Source organism: Ranitomeya variabilis, chromosome 2 (assembly GCF_051348905.1).
Source record: "Ranitomeya variabilis isolate aRanVar5 chromosome 2, aRanVar5.hap1, whole genome shotgun sequence".
Taxonomy (NCBI): Eukaryota; Metazoa; Chordata; class Amphibia; order Anura; family Dendrobatidae; genus Ranitomeya; species Ranitomeya variabilis.
In genome coordinates, this window is record NC_135233.1 from 599,045,711 (window position 1) to 599,058,943 (window position 13,233).

The 13,233-nt window shown below is 47.3% G+C and overlaps 1 protein-coding gene across 1 annotated transcript; it reads right to left on the bottom strand.

Moving 5' to 3' along the window:
- Positions 1–2,069: 2,069 nt before the first annotated feature.
- Positions 2,070–9,015, bottom strand: ATXN1L (ataxin 1 like). Its single transcript, XM_077288552.1, has 2 exons — positions 8,776–9,015; positions 2,070–5,440 (listed from the first exon to the last, which is right to left on the bottom strand). Exon 2 carries the CDS (start codon positions 5,321–5,323, stop codon positions 3,260–3,262), a length of 2,064 nt encoding a protein of 687 aa, XP_077144667.1. The 5' UTR covers positions 5,324–5,440; positions 8,776–9,015; the 3' UTR covers positions 2,070–3,259.
- Between the last annotated feature and the right edge of the window lie 4,218 nt (positions 9,016–13,233).

Genomic DNA, 13,233 nt, shown 5'->3' on the forward strand with positions numbered 1-13,233 from the left:
TGATGTGCTTTACCAAAAAGCTCTATCTTGGTCTCATCAGTCTACAAGATGCTTTCCTAGAAGGATTTTGATTTACTCATGGCTAACACCAGTTTAGCTTTACTATGTCTCTGTGTCAGCAGTGGGATCCTCCTGGGTCTCCTGCCATAAGGTTTAATTTCATTCAAATGTCGATGGATAGTTGGCGCTGACACTTATACAACCTGAGCCTGCAGGACAGCTTGAATTTTTTTGGATCTTGATTGGGGCTGCTTATCCACCATGTGGACTATCCTATGTTGCAACCTTTCATCAATTTTTGTCTGCCGTCTACGGAGATCTGCTATAGTGCCATGGGTTGTAAACTTCTAGATTGTTGCGCACCGTGGACAAAGGACCATCAAGATCTCTGGAGAGAGCCTTGTAACCTTGATATTGTTGATATTTTTCAGCATTTTTTTTTCTCAAGACACTTCTCATCTTTCTATCAGTGCAAAGATTGAGTCATCTTCGCCCATTTTTGTCTGGTTCCAGGTCTTATTTTGACATTGCCCACACCTGTTACGTGCCACAGGTGAGTTCGAACAGACATCACATGCTTGAAACAAAGTTGTTTACCCATAATTTTATCCTACAAATTTTAGGGGTTTTGTGCTAATTTTTTTTTGTTGTTGTTCCAATACACAAAGGAAATACCGTATATACTTGTGTATAAGCCGAGATTGTCAGCACATTTTTTGAGCTGAAAAACGCCTCCCCCCCTCAATTTATACACGAGTCATTTTCCAGAAAGCCGGAGGGGGAGCAGCGGCAGGAGTTGGTGGCTGTGAAGACATCATACTTACCCTCGTGCAGTCGCTGCACGTCCCTGCATCTCTGTTGGCCCAGGGCAGCAGCTCTATCTGTGCTCAGCGGTCACGTGGTACCGCTCATTAAGGTACTGAATATGCACGAGTCTCCACTCCCATAGGCGAAGCGCATATTCATTACCTTAATGAGCGGTACCACATGACCGCTCCGCACAGGAAGAGCTGCGCCGGGACAACTGAGATGCAGGGACGTGCAGCAACTGCGTGTGGAGGATGAGTATGACTGGGGAGGACTCCGGGCCATGCATACAAGGGGGAGGGGGGGTGTGGACGCCGAGCCATGCAAACAAGGGGGGAGAACCAAGCCATGCATACAAGGGGGCGGACGCTGAGCCATGCTTACAACTAGACCGGGGGGAGCCACACATTGCAGGACAGGGATGAGGGGACAACGCACACCCGGCTGATACTCAAGTCAATAAGCTAATCCAGTTATATGTGGTAAAATTAGGTGCCTCGACTTATACTTGAGTAAATAAGGTAAACGTATATAACAAAACGTGAACATACAATTATTTTCTGGAACAATTTCAAGGGTGCTAATGCTTTTGGCCACGACTGCAGGAGATCGTCTATCCCAAGTAGCAAAAGGGAAACCATCATAATGTAGCTATGGATACTGGTGGTGTATTTCTGTTTAGTTCTTGGTATATACACTGAAACAGTAGGGGTAGCAGAGAGATAAGAGGTCCTACAGGGAGTCAGAATTTTGAGTGCAGCTGGTGAATATAACAGATGAGACTATAGCTCTGACAATGCAGACACTGATGCAGCAGGAACTGCAACCGCCAACAGGAAGCAATCACAGTGCAGCTATAATACAATGTCACTGAGAAGGCAGAGACTGAAGCAGCAGAGATTCAGGGTATAAATGCTGCAGTGAAATGTTAGGTTGTGTACCCCAAGCTCCAAAAAGGAAACCATCAGTATGCAGCTTTTAAATTCCACTTGTGACTATCTGGCTAAAGAATATTCTCCATTTAATAGTGGATTAGCACAACCACTAATGCAGACACCTCCCAAAAAAAAAAGTAAGACACACCCGGAGAAAAAAAGAGCTATGTGTTTATATAGGCATATTGGTACATAGATTGCTTACATGTTATGTGTTTTAGCACGAAAATACAGTTGATTTTTTTTTATTTTTATAACTCAAGTAAACAGAAAACAAAGGAAAAAAATAAACCAAAAAAAAAAAGCTTCTCAGCTGGAATACAAATATACAGTACAAATTGATTTATTTAAAACAGTTACAAAAAAAGCACAACAAAATATAGATTAATGCTCTGGTAAAGATCAGGTAGCAGAATAGGATAGAAGCACCGGCCTAAAGTCTAAGGCTTTGTAGGATGCATATCGGTTAATTAGGTGAAACGCGCGTCCCAAGGGGATCGAAAGTGGTTCCCGTCTGGACCTCCCTCCCTAACCTGGGGAAAAGGGTAAGGGTCCACCCCGCTCTGAGATTGACGCATTGCACAAAAAAAATAAAAGGATCTGTTATTTAACACTGGTCTGAGGCCGAAAAAAAAGATGCTTCCTTGTGTTACAGTTGGAAAAAAAAAATAGTAAAAATTAAGCAGTGCATTAAGTCCCAACCCCGGGTGTACCGCATGCACCCGAATGTCGGGATTGCTTCTGAATATTTGCTTTGCTCCTAGTATAGCATATATATCATTATTAGAGATGGGGGTGTACTTTAATTTATCCAGTGACTGTCTGGCCTTCTTAGAAGGAAATGATGTAGTGTCCAGTGATGTTCAGAGTGGGATCAGGTTGGGGGGTCTTTTAGAATAAGATTTGGCAGTGCGGAAAATAATCGTTAAACAAAATAGCGTACTGGTACACGCCAAGTATATTCCAGATCTGAGCTCAATATATAGAATATAAGATGTCTCTGCGGGGGGTAAAGCTTTCAATCAGAAGGTGCAGGAGAGCCGGGGTCCGTTCTATACCTTTTATTGCACTTGGGATGTGTTTTTTTGAGGGGGGTGACGACCGTGGGTGCTGGCCCGGGAAATGTCAGTTACTATTACTGCCGGTCTCGAAAGTTTGCGACGCTTAGAAAAGCATCCCGCCTGTCGACTGTGCCCGTTCCGACATGGAGGCTTCAAATCCCAGGAAGACTCTTACCCCCAAAAATATCCTCATCTCAAAATAAGTCACCCCCCTCCACTTCTGATATCGAAAAACATTCCTATACTTAACACACCAGCGATAAATGCATGGAAATGCACAATATATACGTATAAAATAGGGTTAACCTAGAAAATAAAGAGATCTCCGTTTTTCTGTCTGTGCGGTAGACATTACCCTCCCGGGCCGTTTTTTTCCTCCGGCAGCAGGGACCCAGTCTCAAAACGTCAATGATTATCCCTGTACTCTAACTGTGCAAAATTAGGGTTGGCAGAGACTTATTTCCCTGCGTTCGAGCGGCCCTCGATGGACAGCTTCACCTCTTGTGGAATGAAGGAATGGCGCGAAGGCGAAGGTCGGGCTTCTGAACTCTGTCCGCTATATCTTTGGACTCCTGGGTTTGACCAGCTCGAGGAAGCTGTGGGAAGAGAACACGAGGTCTGGGCCAGGGAAATCTGAGCCAAACCATCTTTCTGGAGCTGATTTTGCCTATCGCCATCTCTTTCGGGCGTCTGTGGGCACTCCCTAGATTGTAACACTGCTTTTTCAATCTGATGCGGCAAGGCCTGGTGCGTGCTGCCTGCAGGCGACGCACCGTTCTTGGAGATGCTCTGCAAACTTATGGATATACACACGTCTCCCACTTGAAGCCGGTGGCAAGGAAGTGCAAAAAGCAGCGCAGTCTGTGACGGGCTGCACGAAGACCAGCCTTGTCCGTACACAAAAAACGGGTGCTCAGGAGGCACGTCAAGACACACTTTGCTTTGTTGCTCCCCCACTACGAAATGAAGAGTCACAAATCCAGGCCACTGACTCTCCTGGATGTCCACCACTGTGCTGGAATCGATTTTAAGGCCGCCGCTGACTTCTGCGCTTCGCACGAAATCCTGGGTCTGGAGGTCTTCTACCCTTTTCAGTTCGCCAGTGGCGAGCTGGATGATGGCCCCTTTCATGAAGTGTGATGGTAAGGTAGTGGCATGAGGAGGGGGTGGCGGAGCACCCGTGGTGGAAGAGTCTCTGCCTCGACTGTGCACTTCTGGAGATCTGCTCTCTTGGGGTTTAGAGACATGGTGTGGAGCGGCAGAGGACAGTCTCCCGGAAGAACTGTGCGTTCCTTGCGTTGCCTCACCATTTGAAATAAGTGCATTTTTCTCTGTGTATTTAATAGGGTGCTGCGCACCGTATACTCCCCGGAGATCAACTCTTGATGGAATTGTAACATTGCTATGTCCTCTCTTCGCATCGTGCTTCATGTCGTTGGATAGATTTAATGGACTCATCCGCTCTTTTCTCTGAACAGACGGCGAGCAATACTCCTGTGAAACCATTCCTCCTACAACTCTCTGAACTTCTAGGTCTGTATCCGGAGTGCTCCTATGGGTCATGAGAGTGACCTCCGTCCTCTGGGGTGCGCGGCCTGAGTATGTATCACAGTCCAACAGATTGTCATGTTGTCCTCTCGCCATCTCTTCTTCAGAATGGTGGATGTACTGGTCTATGGCCACCTGGCTCCCTCTTCTGGAGGAGGTACATTCGGATCCTCTCTGGGACCCGTTGGTAGAGGCCATCATAGTTTCTTTATCGATAGGGGAGGCCGAATTAGGAGGACACGCCAGAAGCATTTCATGTACGGGATACCCTGCTGGCATCTGAGAAGGGTGCTGATAAAATACAGGGACTTGTCCCTTGGTGACATCCACTGGTACAACGCCCATGAGAACAGAGGGAGATTGTGCTGTGGTCACTTTACTGAAAGTTTGGGGAGATGGGGGCTGTGGAGGAGGCGTCACCCCCTCGGGTATGACAGAGTTGTATGGCACATAATGGGATACGTGAGAAGCAGCCAATGTGGCGGGTGGAGATATCACAGCGCGTTGCAAGAAGCCTGGAGGCACAGCATAGGGAACAGCATAAGGTGGCCCCAGAAACTGCACGGACGTGTGAGAGATGGGAGCATAATGGATGGAAGGATATGTAATTCCTGGGTGTTGGATCAATGGTGATGCTACATTAAAGGAAGGAGGGATGGTCCCCATGTTCACCACAGGGTGGAGGCCTGATGACGAGAAGGTGGGGGGCACAGCAAGTTTGTACAGATTTCCATACTGATCCACTGTGACCGTCTCTGCCCCTTCTCCGGCCACTTCATATCTCACCCCATGTCCTTGTCCTGAAGCCACCAGTACTCCGCGGGGCCAGGTGGAGGTCTCGTTGGTAGATCTTTCATTAGTGGAGGAGTTATCCACCTTAGGTGGCTGCTCCTCTATGTTTATAGTGCTCTGAGCCAGATCCCGTTTCTTTGGTGGAAGACATTCCTGGCTCCGCTCGTGTGCGGGCTTCATGTTGCTTCCTGCTTTTGATGGGGCCTCTATGACGTTCGGTCAGCTTCATGGGTGTCTGGCAGCAATGGTTGGTGATGACACCACATGTATTTGCTTGGCATCTTCTTGGTCTAAGAGCTGAAGGAGAAGAGATAGCAAGACGTTAGTCTGACCATCCAGCCGGGGTTGCTATTTTGATGTCCTGGTGCTGGGCATCAAAATAGAAACCCTGATGGTAGCTTTAATGATTTTAAACAGCCAAAAATCTACAAACAAATTAGGGGTCGGCCACTTAAAACCATTTCCCGAAAGACCCTAAACTGTAACCCCGCTCATAGTTTATTCCAGTCCCCTGTGCAGTGTACAGCTCGTCCATAGGATGGATTTCAACATCTCCGACATGTTGTTCTCATGAGGGATAAGTACAGTCTTGCAGCCGCCTATTCCTATTGAGAACACATGCATGATCTGCCAAACCGAGCACGAGTGTGTATAATATGGGAGAGTCAGAACGAGGAGAGATGAGAAGGACATTATTGGTAATGCCAACTAGATTTATGGTGTATGCCACTTATGGTGGGCAGCTGATCTCAATTGGTTATGAGGTAAGTGTCTATGAAAATTTGTTATTACTATATAGGTGTATTAGAGCTCCTGGAGGTGTATAAGGAAATAACAGAGGCGCCATCGACATCAAGTCTTCATGAGCCCCAATGCAAAATTAAATCATGGGTTTACGACCTATAAGTTCCCCATTATGGCTCCTAGAGAGGTGGTCGCCCGGCATTACCAGACTTCCCAGAAACTAATACAACCCAGAAATGGCTCATCAGCAGAACGTATAATGACACGACTCATGGACCTGAGTGAAATCATCTGCTACTAAGGTATGTCCCGTAACCTAATCTCTGCAGATGGCACCATGATGACTCCGACCTGATGACTCCGATCTGATGACAACCTCCATCTTCCCGTGCTGATACTGAATCATTACAGATCCATGTGAATATGAGGACAGCCAGCATCAGCCATGACCGTAGTCCCCTCCATGCAGGGATAGATAGGACTGAGCCATCTCCTAAAAGATACTTGCTCCTTCTCACCTTTCTCGGAGCCGAGGTTCTACCTTATGCAAGACTCTAATGTCTTCTATATTCACTGAACACTGGGCTGTGTGTATGGGGTCCTGTCCTGTATCCAGCCATGAAATCTCCAAAATACTCTCTTTGTAGACAGGGATCCAAGAGGGCAATAAAAGGTCCAAATGACTAATCCCCTGTAACCTCCATCAAGCTAAGATGTACAGATGACCCTAAAGCAAGTGCTCCACACTGTACAAGTAGGGGCTGTAAATGACTACATCAAAACCTTGCAGCCACAATGTCAAGATATTTAAAAAAAAAAATTCCCATATGTGTAGTAGCGTGCAAAGCTTTTCTGAGAAGTTCAGACCCAGCAATGACTAAGACCTGGCCTACAATCCTGGTGACATCATTACGATTCCTGAACCGCTCTCTCTCTTATGACTACATCAAATCTGGCCAACATAAATTTATATTTAAGTCTGTGCGTTACCCCAGATTTATAGCTAAAGGGGGGGGGAGTACATACCCCAATGCTGGTGCACAAGGGGTCCAAGGTCCCACTTCAAAATAACGCAACGTCAACACTACTGATCAAATCTTCAACACATCTCTGGGAGCCGGTGTACCGCAGCTTCCCTTTAATGTGTACATACCAGTTATAAATGTTGCTTTTCAATATAATACCCCTCTAATATGCTGTAGATTGGTGGGGACCCAGCCCTGAGACCCCCACTGGAGAATGCAGGTCAGCAGGGCGCACATGGAGCAGTGTACAGGCTGTGAGGCTTTCTATGGATCAGTACTCCATGCTGTCTGCGTCAGTCTTATAAATGATCAGGGGGCTCTCAGGATCCGACCCGACTGATCTACAGCACGTTGAAGGGATAATCACACATAAAAGAAACACTGCTAATTACAGGTACACTAACAGAAACTCCTCTACGTGAGCTCCATTTATCATCAGAGTGCCGGATCTAATTTTCGACCATTTCTTTCTAATACAAAAGTGGGGGGAAAATCCAAGTTTCTCCAATTTGTTAACCACAAACGAAACGCTCGGAGGACACATGGGTGCTGACAGCTTTTTTCAGACACCCGTTTATTTGAAAAGATGAAACTAATCTGTGGCTCTGATAAAAAACAGACAGGTCTTCTCATAAACACGGACAAGTAAACAGTACCAGAGAGTAACGGGGATGTGTCCTAAGGATGGCTGAATGTGGCCGATCCCCTGACAGTAGAGAAAGATCCCTACAAGATAGGAGATAGTTCAAACTACTAACACTGACCTACAAAGCCATCCATAACCTGTCTCCTCCATATATCTCCGAACTAATCTCCCTATATCTTCCCTCACGTAATCTCCGGTCCTCGCAAGACCTCCTTCTCTTCTCCACAGTTATTAGTTCCTCACCCAACCGCCTCCAAGACTTCTCCCGAATATCCCCCATCCTCTGGAATTTTGTGCCCCAAGACGTCCGACTATCAACCACATTCGGATCCTTCAGACGGAACCTGAAAATCCACCTCTTCAGGAAAGCCTACAGCCTGCACTGACCCCGCTGCCTCCTCACCACGCTACTGCGATCCCCCCAACCTTCGGTCTCCTTCCCCATCATCCTGTAGAATGTAAGCCCGCAAGGGCAGGGTCCTCGCCCCTCTGTACCAATCTATCATTAGCTTGTTTACTGTAAGTGATGTCTGTATTTTGTACAGCACCATGGAATCAATATAAGTAATAGTTTACAGAAAATCAAGTTCTCATCACATCAACAAACGACAGATCCTATAAACAACCTAATCCATCCACGTAACGGGCCACATATCCCAGGAACCCGACCCGACGCCCGGGGCAGACGGCGGACCCGACCCGACGCTCGGGGCAGACGGAGGGCCGGGGCCGGCGCTCGGGGCAGACGGAGGGCCGGCGCTCGGGGCAGGCGCTCGGGGCAGACGGCGGGCCGGGGCCGGCGCTCGGGGCAGACGGCGGGCCGGGGCCGGCGCTCGGGGGCAGAGAAGAGAGGGATTCCCTATGTCTACAGCTCCTTTTAGTCTGTTGCAAACCACGAAGCATGTCATGAAGGGCCACACCGCCGTCCTAGTGACGTTCACCAAGCAGACGTGATATATCGCGACGGTGGCACTGTCACCAATGCTCTAACCCTGTGGGATTTCTGGTCACATCATGGACTCGCTGATCGCAATTTTTTAGGTCACAGACAACTGGCACCAGCTAAATGTGTGATCCTGGGCCATGTAGTGCCACCACAGATGACCCCCTCCCCCCAGGCCCTGCACAGCCCCGGGGGAGAACTCCAGGTAACAGGTCTGCAGCCAGAGGTGAGCAGGCAGCACTCTCTCCGCACACGGGCAGGCGGCGGCACTCACCGGCACATCTTCTCATGGTGGGGTCGCTCTCCAGTCCGTACACACCGCGCACTCACATCCCGCTCTTCCCTTTCCTGCTCCCGGCCTTTTCTCTGGGATCCCCGGACAATCTCTTATCCGGCCCCGGCGCCTCCTTGCGGCCTTCCTGGGTACAGCAGCCGTCGCGTCACGGTGACGACCCCTTAGCAACCGACGTCTAAAAATTGCGTATGCAGAACGTCACGCCTAGCAACCGTACACCACGTGACACCTCGGTGTCGCCATCAAAAAGAGCCGGAAAAAAATGTGGGGCGGTTGCTATGGAGATAAGAATGGAAAAAAAACACCATGTATGGTTCTTGTTGGAGCCACTAGAGGACAATAGTGTACACACCACAGGCTGATCTATAAATCATCACACAGTGTATCCACTCTATGTACAAAGATGTCAGCAGAGCCTGACACTGTGTGTGTCTGTACATCACCTGTACTGATAGTGCATCATACCCCAGAGCTGCACTCACTATTCTGCTGGTGCAGTCACTGTGTACATACATTACATTACTGATCCTGAGTTACATCCTGTATTATACCCCAGAGCTGCACTCACTATTCTGCTGGTGCAGTCACTGTGTACATACATTACATTACTGATCCTGAGTTACATCCTGTATTATACCCCAGAGCTGCACTCACTATTCTGCTGGTGTAGTCACTGTGTACATATATTACATTACTGATCCTGAGTTACATCCTGTATTATACCCCAGAGCTGCACTCACTATTCTGCTGGTGCAGTCACTGTGTACATACATTACATTACTGATCCTGAGTTATATCCTGTATTATACTCCAGAGCTGCACTCACTATTCTGCTGGTGCAGTCACTGTGTACATACATTACACTACTGATCCTGAGTTACATCCTGTATTATACTCCAGAGCTGCGCTCACTATTCTGCTGGTGCAGTCACTGTGTACATACATTACATTACTGATCCTGAGTTATATCCTGTATTATACCCCAGAGCTGCACTCACTATTCTGCTGGTGCAGTCACTGTGTACATACATTACATTACTGATCCTGAGTTACATCCTGTATTATACCCCAGAGCTGCACTCACTATTCTGCTGGTGCAGTCACTGTGTACATACATTACATTACTGATCCTGAGTTACATCCTGTATTGTACCCCAGAGCTGCACTCACTATTCTGCTGGTGCAGTCACTGTGTACATACATTACATTACTGATCCTGAGTTACATCCTGCATTATACCCCAGAGCTGCAGTCACTATTCTGCTGGTGCAGTCACTGTGTACATACATTACATTACTGATCCTGAGTTACATCCTGTATTATACCCCAGAGCTGCACTCACTATTCTGCTGGTGCAGTCACTGTGTACATACATTACATTACTGATCCTGAGTTACATCCTGTATTAGGCCGGATTCACAAGTCAGTGGCTCCGGTACGTGAGGTGTCAGTTTTCTCACATACCGGAGACACTGACACACGTAGACACATTAAAATCAATGTGTCTCTGCACATGTCATTGATTTTTTGCGGACCGTGTGTCCGTGTGCAAAACACGGAGACATGTCAGTGTTCGTGGGAGCGCACGGATCACAAGGACCCATTAAAGTCAATGCTGTCTCCTGCACGGTCCGTGTGGTACCCAGTCGGCACACGGCTGCCGCATGTGTGCCACACTGATGTGCCATGTGAGCACACGGACACGGATAACTCCGGTACTGATTTTTCCGGTACCGGAATTATCTGGACGTGTGGGACAGGCCTTATACTCCAGAGCTGCACTCACTATTCTGTGTTATGATCTGGTGGCCTAGGAGTAGCATTGGACATACTCTGGAGAAGGTGGTATCTGTACTGACTGCGGACCCTGAACTTAAAACCGCAACTAGAAGTAGCCGTGGGATGTACCTACTGATCCTAGACACCTCGACACAGCCGGAGGACTAATTAACCCTATAGATAGAAAAGGGAAAACTATCTCGCCTCAGAGAAAATTCCCAAAGGATCGGCAGCCCCCCACAAATACTGACTGTGAGAGGAGAGGAAAAAAACATACACAGGCTGAAAACAGGATTTAGCAAAGGAGGCCAATCTAGCTAAATAGGAAAGATAGGACAGAGAACTATGCGGTCAGTATTAAAATACTAGGAAATATCCACCACAGAAAATACAAAAAACTCCACATCTAACTAAAGACGTGGAGGGTATATCTGCCTCTCCAGAGATTCCAGCTTGACTGCATAAATCCTTACACAGATTAAGCTGGACAAGAAAAAACATGAAATGCACTGAACAATGAGGCCCACAAAATGTGGGCTGCAAAACAAGCAGAACTTATCTTGGTGAAAAGACCAGGAAGCAGGAGAAACCATGAAGGGATGTGAATCCTCCAGAAACAATGGACAACTGGCACTGGATAAAGGGTGAAGCCAGACTAAATAGCCCAGTCCAGAGTGGACACATCTGATAACTGCTGTGAAGGACAGACAGTAGCGCTACCACTTATAACTACCAGAGGGAGCCCAAGAACAGAATTCACAACAGTACCCCCCCCTTGAGGAGGGGTCACCGAACCCTCACCAGAGCCCCCAGGCCGATCAGGACGAGCCAAATGGAAGGCACGAACCAAATCGTCAGCATGAACATCAGAGGCAACAACCCAAGAATTATCCTCCTGGCCATAACCCTTCCACTTGACAAGATACTGAAGCCTCCGCCTTGAAAAACGAGAATCCAAGATCTTCTCAACAACATACTCCAACTCCCCATCAATCAACACCGGGGCAGGAGGATCAACAGAGGGAACGACGGGTACCACATATTTCCGCAACAAAGATCTATGAAAAACATTGTGGATGGAAAAAGAGGCTGGAAGGGCCAAACGAAAAGACACTGGATTGATAATCTCAGAAATCCTATAAGGACCAATAAACCGAGGCTTGAACTTAGGGGAAGAAACCTTCATAGGAACATGACGGGAAGACAACCAGACCAAATCCCCAACCCATGCCAAAAGGAGAAAAATTCAGAGCAATGATTTATAAAACAAAACTTTAATTGCCATAAATAGTACAAAAATATATATCAAAACATTACATTATTTAATGACTAGAGCACAGGATGAATGTCCCAGGAATGCTGGAAACGCGCCCATCCCCCCACTCCCCCAGATGTAAATACCCTTGTAATGGTATGCATAAGGAAAAGCACCTACACTATCCAACCAAGGTCACCCCAAAACAGTGGGATTCTATAATAATACCATTAAGTATGGTGGTGGAAAAAAGGTGCTAGCACTTACCACTACACAGAGGTAGGAGGGGGCGGTCGGGCGACCGCCCCCTCCTACCTCTGTGTAGTGGTAAGTGCTAGCACCTTTTTTCCACCACCATACTTAATGGTATTATTATAGAATCCCACTGTTTTGGGGTGACCTTGGTTGGATAGTGTAGGTGCTTTTCCTTATGCATACCATTACAAGGGTATTTACATCTGGGGGAGTGGGGGGATGGGCGCTTTTCCAGCATTCCTGGGACATTCATCCTGTGCTCTAGTCATTAAATAATGTAATGTTTTGATATATATTTTTGTACTATTTATGGCAATTAAAGTTTTGTTTTATAAATCATTGCTCTGAATTTTTCTCCTTTTGGCATGGTTTGTTTTGAGCTGATTTGGTGAGGTCGGGGTCTTTTGGCATATTTACTGCCAGACCTCGTGCGCTCACAAAATGTATTTGGGAGTTTTGTATTCAAATCCCCAACCCGAAGCCGGGAACCCACACGCCGCCGACGGTTAGCAAAACGCTGAGCCTCCTCCTGAGACAAGACCAAATTGTCCACAACATGAGCCCAAATTTGCTGCAACCTGTCAACCACAGAGTCCACCCCAGGACAATCAGAAGGCTCAACCTGCCCCGAAGAAAAACGAGGATGAAACCCAGAATTACAAAAAAAAGGTGAAACCAAGGTAGCAGAACTAGCCCGATTATTAAGGGCAAACTCGGCCAATGGCAAGAAGCCACCCAATCATCCTGATCGGCAGACACAAAGCATCTCAAATAAGTTTCCAAAGTCTGGTTAGTTCGCTCGGTTTGGCCATTTGTCTGAGGATGAAATGCGGAAGAAAAAGACAAATCAATGCCCAGCCTAGCACAAAAGGCCCGCCAAAACCTGGAAACAAACTGGGAACCTCTATCGGACACAATATTCTCCAGAATGCCATGCAAACGAACCACATGCTGAAAAAACAACGGAACCAACTCAGAAGAGGAAGGTAATTTAGGCAAAGGTACCAAATGAACCATCTTAGAAAACCGGTCACAAACCACCCAGATAACCGACATCCTCTGGGAAACCGGAAGATCCGAAATAAAATCCATAGAAATATGCGTCCAAGGCCTCTCAGGGACCGGCAAAGGTAAAAGCAACCCACTGG